This window comes from Dendrobates tinctorius, unplaced genomic scaffold (genome assembly GCF_039654945.1).
Source record: "Dendrobates tinctorius isolate UK_male_01 unplaced genomic scaffold, ASM3965494v1 ptg000035l, whole genome shotgun sequence".
Classification (NCBI taxonomy): domain Eukaryota; kingdom Metazoa; phylum Chordata; class Amphibia; order Anura; family Dendrobatidae; genus Dendrobates; species Dendrobates tinctorius.
In genome coordinates, this window is record NW_027361703.1 from 20,670,001 (window position 1) to 20,688,031 (window position 18,031).

Consider the following 18,031-nt stretch of genomic DNA (forward strand, 5'->3'; position numbering starts at 1 on the left):
CTGCTGCTTTATGCATAAAGCAGCAGTGTGCCCTTTTTTCTTCTGACCCCCTGTATATATTTGGGTTTCTGCCACATGGAACTATTTTAAAAGATAAAAATAAAATGGATTTTATGGCCAAGTAGGAAGCATCCGCTGGAATTATTTGCTGGTTTTTGTTTCTATTGCAACATGGGTGTGCCTCTCCCATTACAACTCCGTGCGGCTTCCTGGCAGTGAGCAGAACCACTAAGGACGTCTAACTGGGTGAGCTGGCTATAATTTTTCTTGTTTGAATAATTGCCTTTCCTCCAACTTTTCTAAACTATTTTGATGCCAGTGACTATGGTGCCTTTCACTGAGCCTCCGTGATGGTTCAAAAAATGATTAGATAATGGATAAGTGGTAAATTTATTGCTAATGTTACGCAAGTGCTCACTTATTCTGAAATACATTGGGCGTTTAGTTCGCCCTACATATAGTTTGCCGAAAAGGCATTTTATGCAGTATATAACCCCCTGGGTAGCGCATGTAATGAAATCCATGATTTCAAATTCAATGGAGTTATTGGAAATATTAAATTGTTTTTTAAGGACATTGCTTATAACGGACATTATTCATAGCGCAAATTATATCTCTTATTTCAAAAGGTTTAACTTGGACCATAGTATGGTATTGTCCTATTATTTGCAGCAAGTATCCTGGACTACGCTTGCGCGTGTGACAATCACACTAAAATGATATATAGTTTTAATTTATTTTTTCCCTTTAAGCATAAAACTTATCAAGCAAGAATTTTTTTTCTGCACATATATCTTCATTATTAGAATTTGTTTTTTTTTTTACTGTAAGTGCACACTTTACAACAAAAAGTCTTTTACATCAATAGTTGGTAAAATATTTCAATGATGATTTTTTTTTTTTTAAATCATGAAATAATGTGATTATAGAATATCATTTTTAAAACGACTGTAAAATAAATAAAAATAACTGGTAAATTAGCATTTAGGTGAATTGTTCTTTGGAATAAATATACTTATGCATTGTCAAATACACATAAGGTTTTAAACATTCTCTTCTCGTATGCATACATTACAGATAAAAAGAAAATTAGAATCGTGCATCTTCGGCTGTAGCACATGTGCCTTAAAACTCTACCTTATGGATATCATTTAATGATGTTTGAGGAATGTTTACCTATATAGATTCTAAATCTTAAGGAAATCCAACATTGTCCATAGTATTTTGTTATTCATATGGTAGAAGTTATTTTTGAACTACACTCACTGGCCACTTTATTAGGTACACCTGTCCAACTGTGTGTTAAGACTTAATTTCTAATCAGCCAATCACATGGCGGCAACTCAGTGCATTTAGGCATGTAGACATGGTCAAGACAATCTCCTGCAGTTCAAACCGAGCATCAGTATGGGGAAGAAAGGTGATTTGAGTGCCTTTGAACGTGGCATGATTGTTGGTGCCAGAAGGGCTGGTCTGAGAATTTCAGAAACTGCTGATCTACTGGGATTTTCACGCACAACCATCTCTAGGGTTTACAGAGAATGGTCCGAAAAAGAAAAAAAATCCAGTGAGCGGCAGTTCTGTGGCCGGAAATGCCATGTTGATGCCAGAGGTCAGAGGAGAATGGGCAGACTGGTTCGAGCTGATAGAAAGGCAACAGTGACTCAAATTGCCACCCGTTACAACCAAGGTAGGCAGAAGAGCATCTCTGAACACACAGTGCGTCGAACTTTGAGGCAGATGGGCTACAGCAGCAGAAGACCACACTGGGTACCACTCCTCTCAGCTAAGAACAGGAAACTGAGGCTACAATTTGCACAAGCTCATCGAAATTGGACAGTAGAAGATTGGAAAAACGTTGCCTGGTCTGATGAGTCTCGATTTCTGCTGCGACATTCGGATGGTAGGGTCAGAATTTGGCGTAAACAACATGAAAGCATGGATCCATCCTGCCTTGTATCAACGGTTCAGGCTGGTGGTGGTGGTGTCATGGTGTGGGGAATTTTTTCTGGGCACTCTTTGGGCCCCTTGGTACCAATTGAGCATCGTTGCAACGCCACAGCCTACCTGAGTATTGTTGCTGACCATGTCCATCCCTTTATGACCACAATGTACCCAACATCTGATGGCTACTTTCAGCAGGATAATGCGCCATGTCATAAAGCTCGAATCATCTCAGATTGGTTTCTTGAACATGACAATGAGTTTACTGTACTCAAATGGCCTCCTCAGTCACCAGATCTCAATCCAATAGAGCATCTTTGGGATGTGGTGGAACGGGAGATTCGCATCAGGGATGTGCAGCCGACAAATCTGCGCCAACTGTGTGATGCCATCATGTCAATATGGTCCAAAATCTCTGAGGAATGCTTCCAGCACCTTGTTGAATCTCTGCCACGAAGAATTGAGGCAGTTCTGAAGGCAAAAGTGGGTCCAACCCCTTACTAGCATGGTGTACCTAATAAAGTGGCCAGTGAGTGTATATGTATTCTTTAAGGTATTTATGTTTTATTAATTAACCCGACATGTTATAACTCTATTACCTGGAGGACATGTTAAGGACGTACAAGTCTATTTAATTGACTTTTTTCCAAGTAATACTATAAATTCTTTACGTAATATATATAAAATAAATGTACAATTTTTGTTGTCTGTATGCTATAGAGAATAAAAATGTGATATACTTCAGATGAAACTGCATTGAAATAAAAATATTGATATTTATTATATATAGCAATCTTTTTCTCATTTTAGACATTCTGTACATGTAAAAGAAGAACCAGTGATTGCTGATGACGATGATTGCCCAATGTCATTGGTAACAACAGCTAACCATAGTCCAGAGTTGGAAGAAGACAGAGAGCTTGAGGAAGAGCCATTGTCTGAAGACCTGGAATAAAATAAAAGACTTAAAAGACCTCAAATGAAGGGACATAGCACTGACCTTCCCAACCACTCCACAACCATGAATATTTGACAGATTTTTACTGTGACTATTTATTACGCATGGATTACGGAGACAGTCCTTGAGGAACTTGTTAAACCAGCCCTTTGGGATTTAATGCAACAAGGAAACTGCTTGTTGTCTTCTTTTTTAAGGCAAAAACTGATTTTCTTGAAAAAAAACAAAACAAAAACAAAATACAAAAAAAACTGTACTTTATATAATGGCTTGCCCATTTAAAATATGGCTCAAAAGGGTTCATGAAATGACTGAATATGAGGATACAATGTTCTGTAGAAAGAAAAAGGCCTCATATACTGCCAAAAATAGTGTTAGTTTCATCAATGTGAATCTCAAACATGCAGTAGATATAATGTTAGAAACAAATCCTGGCCAAGTTCAGATTGTTGCTATTGTTTTTTAATTTGCACAGGAGTAGGATCAAAAGTTAGTAACACTGCTTGTTTAGCTAAAGTGAAAAGCAAAATCAAACAAGCACATTTCTTTTTTGTTTTTGTGTTTTTTTTCCTGTTCATTTTCTTTTTTATGCTTGTACCACCAACTGTAAATGACATAAATTTGGTATTACACACCACAGTAATTAGACTGTTGCGACATCCAAAAACCTTTAGGCTTCCAGTCTGTGCTGTTATTGTTAAGTTGTAAAGTGCAATCCTAAACTAACATTGTATGTGCGAACGCCATAGAAACATTTGCATATCTGCATATATCTTACAACTGTACTATTTACCTCCTTGTGATAAAGCTTTGTCTACCTGAAAACACAGTCAAAGGCTACAGCTGCAAACCAAAGCCAACTCTAACAATGGCCAATAGCTCAACGACAGAAGCAGCCACTTGCTTTGGTCAGTCTTCTGTAACTTTAATTAGTACAAAGGAACCGTTCCACGAACTACCTGCTGTTTTCTGATGACCTCTGGGATCTTTTTATTTAGCCCTACACAAAGAAACAAATAAGGAAAGTTCAAAGAGAAATAATGTATTCTTTTTCTGAGGCACAAGCCACTCTAAATACTATGAAGATTTTGCATAAGACAAAGGTGAGAACAGTCTCTCCAGTGGAAGATTGCTAGCAACAAAATGTGGATGACCAACCAACCAAAATATATATGTACTTGACAAATGCAGATTGCATATTGTTATATATAAACATTGTGTTTTATTTTCATTTTACTTCCCATACAGTCATTTGTTATTATTTTATTTTTTTATTTTTGTGGTGAATACATGTTGTTATAATGTCTTGTACTGTATGGTCTATCTGTTGTGTACTATTTTTATAGTCTTAAGTTATAATAAATAAAAAAAAATGTAGGAACCAAACGTAAACGGTCTAGTAAAGCCAAAAAAATAATTTCATATTGATTTAAAGTGAGCTAGGTAAGTTTTACACTGAAATCAAAGATATAGCAATCGTAGAACATGGTATTTATTTTCAGTCAAACCAAAGTTACATAGAATTCTGCCTCTGCTTATACGGGATACTAACACTAACAATACACCCCTTCTAGAAACTTGCACTGACCAACTTGTTGGAATGCTAGTTTCCAAACAGAAAATCCAAACCCAAAAATGTTACAATTATTTTCTATGTTTTAATAACATAGGTGTTTTCTAAAACCTAGAAACTTTACATGTTGCTTTTTATGTGCTGTGCCAAGTCTTGATAATACTTTACCCAAACCGAGGGACCTCATAACCTAATTATGGTTCTTGCTTTACAGTTTTTGACAGAAGGTGGCTGCTAGAGCTTAACATATGTACCAGCTCCATATGATGGAACTGGTTTATTGCAAACTAAGCTCATCATTTATTCTTTGCTGGAGTCAGCGAGAATTACTTAAATATATACAGTCATCTATCACACCAAATAGAAGGACACAACAGCTTTCAAAGGGGTTTTCCCACTTACCCAAAAGGCTTTCTGAAAGCTTCTACCTCTGCACAAAACAAAATTAGAAACTAAAGAAAAACAAGGCAGATAACATTAATTGTCACAGTATCACAGTACCTGCTACTTTCATGGTGTTTGTCTATTGGTCATATCAGCAGAAAGCTCAGTTTTCTAGCATCAGATGAACATGTCACATTACTTATGAAAAGAGCGCCCTTGATCATTATGATAAATAGGGAACGACTAACTATGAAAATGGGGCAATTAGTCTTCATATGTGTGTCCACCTTGGTAGTATAAAAATTAATGTGATACTTGCACCATCGAGAAAGTGGCCAAAGACGACAATGCTTAAGTATGCATACCTCAGTTACAAAACTTTGAATGGAAGTCTCAGCCACAGAATGCATATACCTGTAGAGTTTTGCATGGGTTTTGTATAAATACAATTAAAAATAGCTGCTTGCACATATACCAGAAAAACCTCCAAAACTGCAGTTGCTTTGAAATTAGATGTTAGGTTTTTTTGGGGTTTTCTGAGATGCTTGGTCTGTATTTTGATAATTGTGCATATTATGTAAAAATGTTGGTGGACCCATAAATGACCAGACTTTTTTCTAAGAAAAATGTTGCTTTAATGCATTTCATTAATTTTTACTCTTATATCATTGCTTGCTAGTAATAGCAAACCCGCTTTCCCGCTCTGCTTTGCGTAGCTGTTGTAAGGCTTTGAACTAATGTATGTATTTATTGCTTGAACTTCTGTGCATACCTTATAAAAGCATAATGTCTGAGAAATAAAATGGCTCATGTATTCTTGCTTCTATCATATGATGATGATGGGGATCCATTATGTTTTGTATACAGCTAATTTTACCTGTAGCACAAACATCTGTTTATGTATTGGTGGTATATGCCTGTTTATTTATCTTTTTGAGGTAAACTAATTTTGATACTTTTTCATTACTGTGTACTGTGTGTTCATATCTTGAATTCTCTGACGTTAGAAGTCATGGTTGAATTGTAACAGCTGTTATTTGTTCTTGTATTCATGGCTTTCACTGCTGAATAAAATAAAAGGACCAAACCTAGGATTTGAAAGAAAACTGTCTACCTCTAACACCAGGGAGTTATCAGATTTTTATTTTACATTTTTCCATTCTTTAAAACACAATTGCTTTAGGTGCACTTAATGCCCATGCAAAGTGTAGGCTGCCATTTTATGTTACGAGATTGCATAGAAAAACTTAATGAGCAACAAACAAAAAATTATATCTGATTCCTAAACCATAAAGATTGGCTCGCTTTACAAAATGGCTGCCTTTACTATATGTTGGAAATGGGTGATACCAATATAGTGAGTATATGGATGACATTCTATAAGGCAGGAATCATGGCATACTTCTTATATTTGAACATCAATTCAGTTTTCTTGTGACTGTTAGAAGTATTAGGTAGAATTACATGTGAATTACTTTAATACATTTGGGGAAGCAATCATAATCATTTTACACCCACAGCTCCTTAAATCCATTTCTATATAATCTCAGTCGAGGTAATTGGAAGCACAGGTAGAATATATATCTACTGTACCACTGAATAAATATTTAAACTATGTTGACATGTTGACAATGGTCACATTCACTTGAAGCTGTTGCAAATGTATTCACATCCATACATGAAAAGAAACTTGACATGCTAAAGTATGAAAATTACCATTGTTTTTTTATTTCTGTTTTTTTTTGTTAATCATGGGTTTCTTGTACTTGTAGTTAATATACTGTCTTATGCTTTTGAATCGTTGGTATATTTGTTCATATAATTTAGAATCTTTCACCAATGAGATCTGGTTCGGTTAAAGGATGTACATTTTTACTATATGTATAAACAATATTTCTGAACTGTTGGATGTAAACATGTATATGAAACCATTTCATTCATTTGCCTACATTTCTGGAATAAAATAAAATATCTAATTCTTTTGACCAAATTATTATTATTATTAGATTTATATTCCTTACAGTTTAGCTCCCTATATTGTTACTGTATGTCTACAGATTATACCACATGTATTGTATGAAGTATTCAGTCCAAAAGTGTTTGTGTAAAAGATCTTGTAAAGAAGAGCAGTGAATACAGTCAATGATAGTTTAGCCATTATCAGATGTTATGGTTGAGCAGAAAATGGATAACATTGCATCACTTGGATTTTATTGTTGGAATAAATGTCCCGTGTTGAGCTACAGCTGTTATCGAGGTAGCTTTTTTTAACCTTCACTTAAATTATTTTGCATGCTATATCATCTATGAACATAGTTGCCTGGGGTATATTGATCGAAGAAACTAAGCAAGTGATATTGCCAAGTCAGACCAACTGCTGAGTACAAATCTGCTTTCATGCGGAAGAATTACAAGAGTTCCATGTAGTGGACATTTATAGTTCTCTCTCTGATCTGTGAACAGGTAAATATAGATAGATATTTATACATATATATACTGGGTATGAGCAAGCACTGAAATGCTCAGATGCTCATTACTCGAACCTAGCAATTCCTAAAACTCGGATGCTCATTTTCAATAATGATTATATTGGGAGTCAATGGGAAATCTGAGCATTTTTTTTTCCAGCAGACCCAATAAGGAGGTCTGGTGGGCAATAAAAATGTTGAAACAGATGGAAAAATTTCTGAACGGAAGGAGAACAGAATGGGGAAGACTCATGGAAGCATCTGTCACTCCCAGATCGTTGCTGAGAACAATAGTGTCACACTTTTCATTTTAAGGACTAACAATAAAACATTCAATATTGGCGAGAAATTGGAATTTACAGGAAAAAAATGGTAAGAAACAATCTTCCCTGTATAATGACTTGCATATAAGGCAACATTTAAAATGGATATAAAAAATAATAATTTAGGTAAACCATAATTAATTTTTTTGCTATTTTGTAGTACATTTTTATTAAAAAATTTGGAAATTTCAATGTAATTTTTAAAAGAAGCAAGAACCGTCAAAAGTTAGATGGATGAGGGACTCAGATACACCTGTATTAGACATAATGGAGGGCCTCATGCACATTCTGTTCAAATTGGCATGTAATGGTATTCCTAGACCCAATGGCTATGTGCTAAATTCAAAAGCCTACCAAAATTTACAAGCACAATCATCCATACACATTTGAAGGTACCATCTGTAGTGCCTCATTCAAATATTGTGAACAAAGTGTAGTTGTGGTACTTCCACACTCATAAAAGCTCTGAAGACAGTGCAAAGCCTGCAAAAAATTACAGGCAGGGTCATCCATACACCCTTGATGGCAACAAGTGGAGTGCCTCATAAAAAACAGCAAAGCATTGTAGTCCTTCTGCTCTCATAAGGTCTTTGCACACACAGTGCAAAGTCAGAAAAATATATAAGGAGGGTCATCTATACACCCTTGAATGCACCAAGAGGAGTTCCTCATTAAAAAAAATTAACAAAGTGTAGATGTTGCACTCTTACACTCACAAAGCACAAAGCTAGTAAACAATTATAATGAGGGTCATCTATAGACTCATGAAGGCAACAACTGATGGGCCTTATTCAAATATTGAAGTTTAAAAACAATATATGTGCTGCTATCATCTGGTGGTCAAAATACCAACACGAAAAAGGAGCTACATGGGTCTCATAAAAATATACAGTTAATTAAAATATATTAAAACAATGCATGAAATTAAACAAGTAAGGCTGAGAACCAAAATGTTGGGGGAAAACACTAGAACACAGAATAATTTTACATAGAAGCACCTAACCATAGTGTATCTGCATTCAGCTCACAGATATAGCTGGATATGATAGAATGTGCAAAGTGGAAAAGAAGTGTTAAAAGAGCAGGCATGGTACTTAGATCAGGTAAAGTTTTAGTAGTCAAGTGACAGGTCTAGGTGTTTAGTCCCCAGTCCCAATGCACGTTTCACCCAAGCTTTTTAAGTTTAAGACCACCATAAGGTAACACAAACCACACAATACTCGATGGATGGATAAATGAATCAGAAAAATTTTAAATATTTTTTTGGAGAGTTATATTCAGCCCAAATGTAACATAAAGCATGTATTACTCTATGGATAACAAATGCAATCCAGAAAAAATGTTACCGCTTTTTTGAAGTGTTATATGACAACAAAATGTAACACAGAGCAGATACTACTCTGTGGATAACAATTTCAATCGACGGAAAAATTTTGGTCACTTTTATATACCATTGAAATGTAAAACAAAGCATGTACTACTCTATGGATGACAAATTTAATCCTGAAAACATTTTGAACACTTTTTTGGAGTGTTATATACCACCGTAATGTAACATTAAGCATGTTAAACTCTATGGATGAAAATATAGTAATTTTTTTAATCCCTCAAAAAAAGAATGGGGTCACAAAAGCATCTCTGGAAGCATCTCTGTATAATGACTTGTAAATAAGGCAAAATTTAAAAATGATTAAAAAATATATATAAAGTAAACCAAATTTTTTTTTATTTTAAAAAAGGAAATTTCAGATAAGAAGGAAGCAAGAACTGTCAAAAATTAGGAACTCAGATACATTCTGTATTAGACATAAAGGAGGGCCTCATACACATTCTGTTCAAATTCTCATGTATTGATACTACTAGACTAATAAAGGTTATTCTCTAGGTGCAAATCCTGCCAAACATTACAAGCAGGGTCATTAATACACCCTTGAAGGCACCAACCATTTTGTCTCATTCAAATATTGTGACAAAAGTTTAGTTGTGGTACTCCTACACTCATAAAAGGAAAAAATTATAAGGTGATTCATCCATAGACATGAGAAGGCAACAACTGGTGGGTCTCATTCAAATATAGAACATTAAAAACACTTTATGTGCTACTATCATCTGGCAGTGTGTAAAAGTCGGGTCTAATTCAGGCTTTACTCTCTGTTAGCAGAGTGAGCCTGTCATTAGTTTTTGTTGACAGGCAAAAGCGTCAGTCTGTTATGAGCCCACTGTGGCACTAAAAATTCACTCAGATAACTGTAGCAAGTTCAGAGAAGTGCTACCAGAATGGTAAGCGGACTGCAAAGTATGTCCAATGAGGAATGATTAAAAGATCTGGGAATGATTAGCCTGCAAAAAAGAAGGCTGAGAGGAGACTTAATAGCTATCTACAAATATCTGAAGGAATGTCACAATGTAGAGGGGTCATCATCATTCTCATTTGCACATGGAAATATGAGAAACAAATAAAACTGAAAGGGAAAAGATAAGATTAGATATTAGAAAAATGTTTTGACAGTGAGGTTCATCAATGAGTGGAGCTGGCTGCCATGCGAGGTAGTGAGTTCATCAATGGAAACTTTCAAACAGGCTGGACAGACATCTGAGATGATTTAGTGAATCATGCATTGAGCAGGGGGTTGGACACAATAACCCTTGAGGTCCCTTCCGACTCAAACATTCTATGAAGATGGTAGCAAGGCAGCACAATACCTCCAAGACGTAGATGAACAGCTCATTTAAGGTGTCTAGCTTTGAAACCCAAATTGTTGAAGGTCACAGAAGAATTAGTGAGTACGCTGGTTTGGTTGGCCAGATATTCCTTTGCCATCTTATAAAACTTTTCCCTCCTTGACAAAAATACTTAGTCATAAGGCCTGGATGCTGGGAGCATGTCATGAGATTGGCCCAGGCCTTTGACAGTGTGCCTCTGCTGTACTTGGTGTGTCTTTCCCTCACTTCGCCTCATTAGTTGGTCCAGGAAGCATGCAAGCATGTTTTGATACTTCAGCATACATGCGTTCCTTTCCAAGGGGAAGCATCTGGCTAAATTTACTCTTGTACCATGGATCTAACAGAGTGGCAACCCAGTAGTCAGCACTAGTGATGAGCGAGCACTAAAATGCTCGGGTGCTTGTTGCTCGGGTTGAGTAAATTGGAATTCTCGGGTACTCGACGTGAGCAAAGAGCCCAATGTAAGTCTATGGGAAAACTGAGTATTTTTACCGCGATTCCCCCGGGGGTCCTTTTAGAGACTAAAAACATATAAAATGATGGAAACAGTGCTTAAATGACATGGGATCATCATGGTGAAGACCCTTGGAAGCATTTCTGACTCCCAGGTCACTGCTGTGACCAATGTTGTCAGAGTGTGATGCTAATTTTACAGGTGCACACTAAAACACACAAAAACGAAACCAAAATGGATTTTCCAGGGAAATATGTTAAGGAACATCCTTTCCAGGGTAATGACTTATATAACGCAAAATGAATAGCTCAAAACAAAAATGTTCCTCCACCACTTAAGCAATGTTCACATGTAGTGTTTTTGATGCGTTTTTCAACTTTACCTTTGCTTTCAACCATGACAAATGCATTCACTGGGAAATGACACTTCAACAGTTCACAACCTTATTTGGCCATGTGGTGTGTGACACATCATCAGACACATCCTGTTTAATTTACAGTATGAAGGAGGGACTATGAAAGTCACAAAGTCTATTTTTATAGGGCCAGCAGTTGGCCCTCACTATTCTTAGAGAGCCAGCAGCCGGCTATGCTTTGTTGCTCCCATTATTAAACATTGGGTCCCTTATACTGTTATTGTGTATGCAGTGAGTGGCATGGCTGCCCAAAATTTGGACACACCCCAACAACCCATTGAACAGACATCATGGATGACCACATGCAATCAAATTTTCAAGTATTCATGTGGTACTCCCATGTTGTTTGCTTAAGCATTGAATGCAAGGCCTGCCCTGCACCAAAGTTACATGCACCCCAATAAGCCTTTGAACCGAAGTACTGGATGGTCACAGGAAAACTAAGTTCACATTAGTCATTTGGTACTTCCATACTGTTTGCTTATGCACTGAATGCAAGGCCTACCCTGCACCAAAGTTACCCGCACTCCAATAAGCCTCTGAAGCGAAGTACTGGATGGTCACAGGAAAACTAAGTTCACATTAGTCATTTGGTACTTCCATACTGTTTGCTTATGCATTGAATGCAAGGCCTGCTCTGCAACAGACACGCACATCAATAAGCCTTTGAAAACACAAGCTGGATGGCCAAATGAAACCAAAGTTCCCATTATTCTGATATTTTTAAGTCACCTAAAGTTTGCCGATTAAGTGAATGCAAGGCCTGTCCAAAATTTGCACACACTCCAATCCCCCCCAAGGAAAAAATGTGGAGAATGGTCTCCGAAAAATGTTTTCCCAGTTTACAGGAGCGGGTCTCTTATACTTGTAATGTCCATACACTAAGTGTATGGACTGACAAACATTTCCCCCTGGGGGCTACACATCAACCTACTGTGTAAATATTATTTTTACGGCCATCATAAACACCCTTGCAAAAAACGATAGTGGCTGTTACATCACGGACCATGATTACCCTGGTGATCTAGTGGTGGTGTCGGAAGAGACGTGGAGGATGGCCTACTAAAATTGTTTTCCCAGTTTAAAGGATCGGGTATCCTATTCTTGTAATGCTCATACACTAAGTGTATAGGCTGAAAAACATTTTCCCCTGGGGGGGACACCTCAACATAGAGTGTAAACATTTTTGGAACTGGCATCATAAACACCCTTGCAAAAATTTCTAGTTGCTGTTGCGTCACGGACCATGGTCACCATGGTGATCTAGTGGTGGTGGAGGATGAGGAGAAGGAGGAGGATAACATCAAATAGCAAAAATCAAGAAGCATATACCCATGTGTGTGTGTGAAGTGGTACATGGGGATATACCTCCCAAAAAAAGACACTGGATTTGAGGTTAGGTTTCACTGTTATCATGCGGTGGTGTACAGAAGTCTGGCCCAATCCAGACCTTGTTCATTTTTATAAGATTCAGCCTGTCACCATTTTCAGTTGACAGGCGGATGCGCTTATCAATTATAATTCCACCAGCGGCACTAAAGATGCGCTCTGACAAAACCCTAGCGGCAGGACAGGCCATGACCTTCTAGGCGTAGAGAGCCAGTTCATGCCACGTATCCAGCTTTAAGACCCAGTAATTAAAAGTCATAGAGGAATCTTGGAGGATGTTGGTAAGGTCAGCACGGTATTCCCTCACCATCTTCCAAAACTTTGCACTCCTTGTGAGAGTACCCCGTGCCTCAGTGCCACTGCAATGGGAGGGTCAGACAAAAGTCTCCCAGAACTTTGCCAAGAGAAGAGATTGAAAGCTCTCCTTGTAGCGTGGGTCTAGAAGTTTCATCAACCAGTAATGACTGTCAGCCAAAATTTTGACAATACGAAAGTCACGGGAAAGGCAGCACTACATAAAGTCAGCCATGCGTAGCAGACTGCTAACAGGCAAGACTTCCATGTCCTCACCAAGAGGACGACTGACCATGCTCTCCTCCTCCTCCTGCCTGTCCTCAGGCCATTCACGCTGAAAACATGGTATGACAGTTGCTGAAGCACGGCAAGGGCAAGCTGCTGAAGCATCGCAATCGCAAGCTGGAGCTGCCTTTCTAAAATGGATATACAGGCGACATACTTTGACAAGCAGATCCAGCAGCTCCAGGTAGCTTTTGAGAAACCGTTGGACAATGAGGTTTAGCACATGGGCCAGGTATGGTACATGTGTGAACTCGCCTCACCTCAGAGCCGCCACCTGGTTCCAGCCATTGTCACACATGACTATGACTGGCTGGAGGTTCAGTTGTGTCAGCCACACATCTGCCTGCTCTTTCAGCACTGTCCACAACTCTTGAGCATTGTGCGGTTTGTCACCTAAGCATATCAGCTTCCGTACAGCCTGTTGATGCTTGGCTGAGGCAGTATTGCAGTGCTTCCAGCTTGTGACTGATGTGGCCTTTTCGGAGATGGAGATGGAGGTTGAAGAGGAGGAGGAGGATGATGTGGTGCAGGACCTGTAGACTGTGGGGGCAACCCTGTTTGACGTAGGGCCTGAAAACCTGAGCATCGGGAAGACATGTTCCATCCCAAGGTCCCTCTGAGTCCTGGCTTCCACTATGTTAACGCAGTGTGCTGTCAGAAAGATGTAGCGTCACTGCACACAAGCACTTATCCACGTGTCCATGGTTAGGATAACTTTCCCAGTAATAGCATTGTTCAGGGCACAGGTAATGTTGTGGGACACGTGCTTGTGTAATGCCGGGACCCCACACCGAGAGAAATAGTGGTGGCTGGGGATTGAGTACCTTGGGACGGTCGACACCATCAGGTTGTGGAAAGCTTTCATCTCCACAAGCCTAAAAGGCAACATTTCGACCGAAAGCAGAAGAGAAATGTGTGAATTTAGTACTGTGGCCTGTGGGGCATTGGCTGCATATTTACACTTGCATTCCAATGACTAGTGTACGGACAACTGAAGGCTGCACAGGGACAAGGACGTGGATGTGCTTGATGATGGTGGTAGTTGGGTGTGGGCAATGACAGGTGCAGGGCAGGAGGCATCTTTGCATGCAACGTGGACAGGGGATTGGCTTGCACGCACAACTGTGGAAGAAGCAGTGTTTTCACCCACAGACACTGTTCCTGGAGCCTGGTGTTCGGCCCACAAAGTCAGGTGCTTTGCGGCCATGTGCCTGATCATGCTGGTGGTGTTCAGGCTAGTAGCTTTGCTATTGCTGTTGATACGGGCATGGCAGGTGGTGCAAATGGCCTGTTTGGTTGTTTTTTAAAGACTCTGCCGACAACCCCAGACTCGGGAAGACCTAACAGTTGTACTGCCAAGTTGGTCTTACGAGGAACGATTGCTCACCTGTCTGCGGACACCTCACTGCCTCTTCCTGCCTGTTGGGGTGCTATCACTCCCTATCCCCTGTGTGCTGTTGTCCTCACTCTGCATGTCCTTCTGCCAGGTTAGGTCAGTCACTATATCCTCCACCACCTCGGCTTCCACTTCCACACCCTGGTCCTCCTCCTGACTTTCTGGCAACTGTGTCTCATCTTCGTCCACCTGTAGTGACACGTTCTCACTGTCACCTTCATGTGAACATGGCTGCTCAAATATTTGTGCATCGCTACATGCGACTCATCTTGCCCCGCTTCAAGTGGACCCGGGCGAGAGGCCCGAATCTATAAATGGAAAAGTGAACAGCTCTTTGGAGTGTCCAAGTGTGGGATCAGTTGTCTCCGGGCACTCGGCATGGCGGGAAGAATGAGGATCAGGGTAAGAAATATGCAGTCCAGACTCACGGCTACTCAGACTTGACCGTGTGGAAGACAGGGTGCTGGTGGTGGTGGAAAAGTGAATGGAAACATTATCCGCTATTTAACCAACAACCTTTTGACATTGCTCTGGTTTCAATAGTGCTGTTCTGTGGTCCTCTTCGAATTCAGCCAGGAAGGTCATGCTTGAAGATGTCGGTGTTTGTCGTGGCACACCATTGGATGGGCATCCTTTTTTAATCACTATGTGGTGACATTGTAGTTTTGGTACTTTTAAGTTATTCATTAAAAGTTATATTTTATCTCACTTGCTGCTATATATACAATTTCAGCTTGCCCATGGCATCGACCTTGGCCTCTGCATGCACCATCACATCCACTTCCCCGTCCTTTGCCACATGCCTTGCCCATTTTAAAAGGACTACAATGTTTTACACGTTCACTACAAATGGTTGAATTGGGAGCAAATTTGTATGTGATCCATGTGCAGGAAAACCACATTTTAAAATATCTGGAATGTAGGTAAAAATTTATGGAGGCCTGAAATGCCACAATTTGTAGCTCACAGATAGATCAGGTGTTTGACGGAGATACCACACTGTTCAATGTGTGGCCTGTATTCTTTTATTTGTTACCCCAAAATAGTCTATAGAACTAGTGTAAGACACAGCAAAAAAAGATGAATGTAGGCCTGAAATGCAACAATTTGGCCTTTTGTTTTACCACTGAAATGCAGTTTTAGCACAAATGATTTGAAGTAGCTAATTGGGCCTCGTGACTGCACCACTGTATTAGGCCTAGCAAGTTTTAAGTGGCAATTTGGCCTTCTGATTTGTCACCGAAACACAGTTTTAGCACAATTGTATTAGAGTAGGTAATTGGGCCTCGTGGATGCACCACTATATTAGGCCTAATGATTTTTACACGGAAATGAGGCCTTCTGATATGCCACTGAAACAAAGTTTTAGCACAAACGATTTGGAGTAGCTAATTGGGCCTCATGACTGCACCACTATATTAGGCCTAACAATTTTTAAGTGAAAATCTGGTCTTATCCAGGGTGAGAACCACTGAGGAATGAGCTGCTGTGATCGCATCATCAGTGACTAGCGGTGATGTCATCGAGGTTTCCGCTGGTCACTGAGGCTGCGTTCCCAGCTGGTTCCCTCAACTGCGGTGACCTCAGTGAGATAACCGTTAGCACAGTGAGAAAGGGTATCCCTGGTCCCTGAAAAATTCTATGTCTGCCAGGGTGCTTGTCAACAATGACACCTGGATGAGCATGCATGGACAGGGTAATTGCAGCTAAATGACTGGGCACTGGATGAGTCTGATGGCTCTAGGGGCAGTTGGGGAAGGGGCTGCTCCACATGTCTTGCAATCCCCAAGGTTTGCAGGACGCTTGGCGATGGAAAAATAAACCACTATGCACCATAACCAAGGATAACTAAACTACTAGACAACAGGGGTTGGAGAGCTAAACTACTCCACACCATACAATGGATATCTAAACTAATAGACAACAGGGGTTGGAGAACTAAACTACTAAACAGCTATGATTGCAGAGCTAAACAAATACACACCAGAACATGGAGAACTAAACCACTAGACAACAGGGGCTGGAGAACTAAACTAATAAACAGCTTGAGTTGGAGAACTAAACTACTACACAACAGGGGATGGAAACAAAGCAGTAGACACAAAGGTGTCACTAGACACCAAGTCTTGGAATCCCCAAGGCTTGCGGAACAAACTTCTGTATCTAATACTTCCTCCACTGCTTCTTCCTCCTCCACCTCCTTTAGGGCCTCCACCTGTGCCCTCAACCTGTGCCTTCATGAAACAGAGATTCCAGCACTGCCTAGGGAATCCCCCACCTCTGTACTGCTCAGCCACGGCTCACCACACTCAGGCAGTGTTTAAATTAATATGCCTTGGAGATCGCAGTCATACAGATCAACAGTTGTGGACAGCTATCCATGCTGAGGTTGAGCAATGGCTGCCTACACTCATCCTGGAGCCAGGGAAGGTCGTGTGCAATAAATGTGCAAACCTGGTGGCAGCCCTATGCTGGGCCAACCTTACATATGTGCCTTGCATGGCTCGAATCCTCAACCTGATGGTACAGCAATTTCTATGCCACTGTCCTCGAATGAATGTACTGCTGTAGAAAAACTGTCGCTGTGTGTTCACTTTCACCATTCCACTTAAGTTGGTATAGAGATCTTTTGAACTACAGGTTAACCAATTGATATGCGAAGTGACCACACCGTGGAATTCAACTCTGCACATGTTGCAGCGACTGTGGCAGTAGCACTGAGATCTGGTGCAGTATGACATTTTGCATAGCCCGGCACAATGCAGTACAGATATGGTGCAATTTACACTTGTGTAGCGGACACAGATGATGGACCTCTGCACCATTCTGCATGTTTTCAAAATGACTGTTAAGATGGTTAACGGTGATGATGCCATCATCAGCATCACTATTACTGTCAGCTAAATGCTGGACCACACTTTAAATAGTCTGGGTGAGGAGGTGGTGGTGGTGGTCCCAGGGGAAGCTGATAAAGCAGAGGATGCCAACTTTAGGTTTAACAATATCAGAGTTCAGGTCTGTCATCTCACAGGCAGTTGCCATGGGGGAAAAAAATGTAGGAGGAAAAAATGGAGGAGGACTATGGAAAGTACGAGAAGGAAGAGGTGATAGATGCACACCATTTAGGAGATGAAGAGGATAATGATTCCCTCTCTGTTGTTCATGGTTGCCACAAAGTGATGAAGGAAGACAGCTTGAGTGTTATCCTGTCACAACACACTGTGGAGTTGGACCTCATGAAAGAGACTGACTCATGTGCGCCTTCTTGCAGCACTATCTGCAACATGATTGTTACCCATATAGTTATGATTCAAAATAGTGCTGACTTCTGGGTGACAGTGTGTTCTATCCATGATACAAAAGTACATACAAAAGTACATTTTGTCACTTGCCTCCTCCCTGAAAAAGTAATGCACCCATGCTG

At 39.9% G+C, this 18,031-nt stretch overlaps 1 protein-coding gene across 19 annotated transcripts in view; it reads left to right on the forward strand.

The window, feature by feature from the left end:
• Positions 1 to 7,104, forward strand: part of FOXP2 (forkhead box P2) — a 461,404-nt gene extending 454,300 nt beyond the window's left edge. For all 19 annotated transcript variants that reach the window (XM_073573315.1, XM_073573316.1, XM_073573312.1 and 16 more), the window contains one exon: positions 2,755 to 7,104. In XM_073573315.1, the coding sequence (XP_073429416.1) occupies positions 2,755 to 2,899 (145 nt within the window). In that variant the 3' untranslated portion in view covers positions 2,900 to 7,104. The remainder of the gene's footprint in view (positions 1 to 2,754) is intronic.
• Positions 7,105 to 18,031: the final 10,927 nt, after the last annotated feature.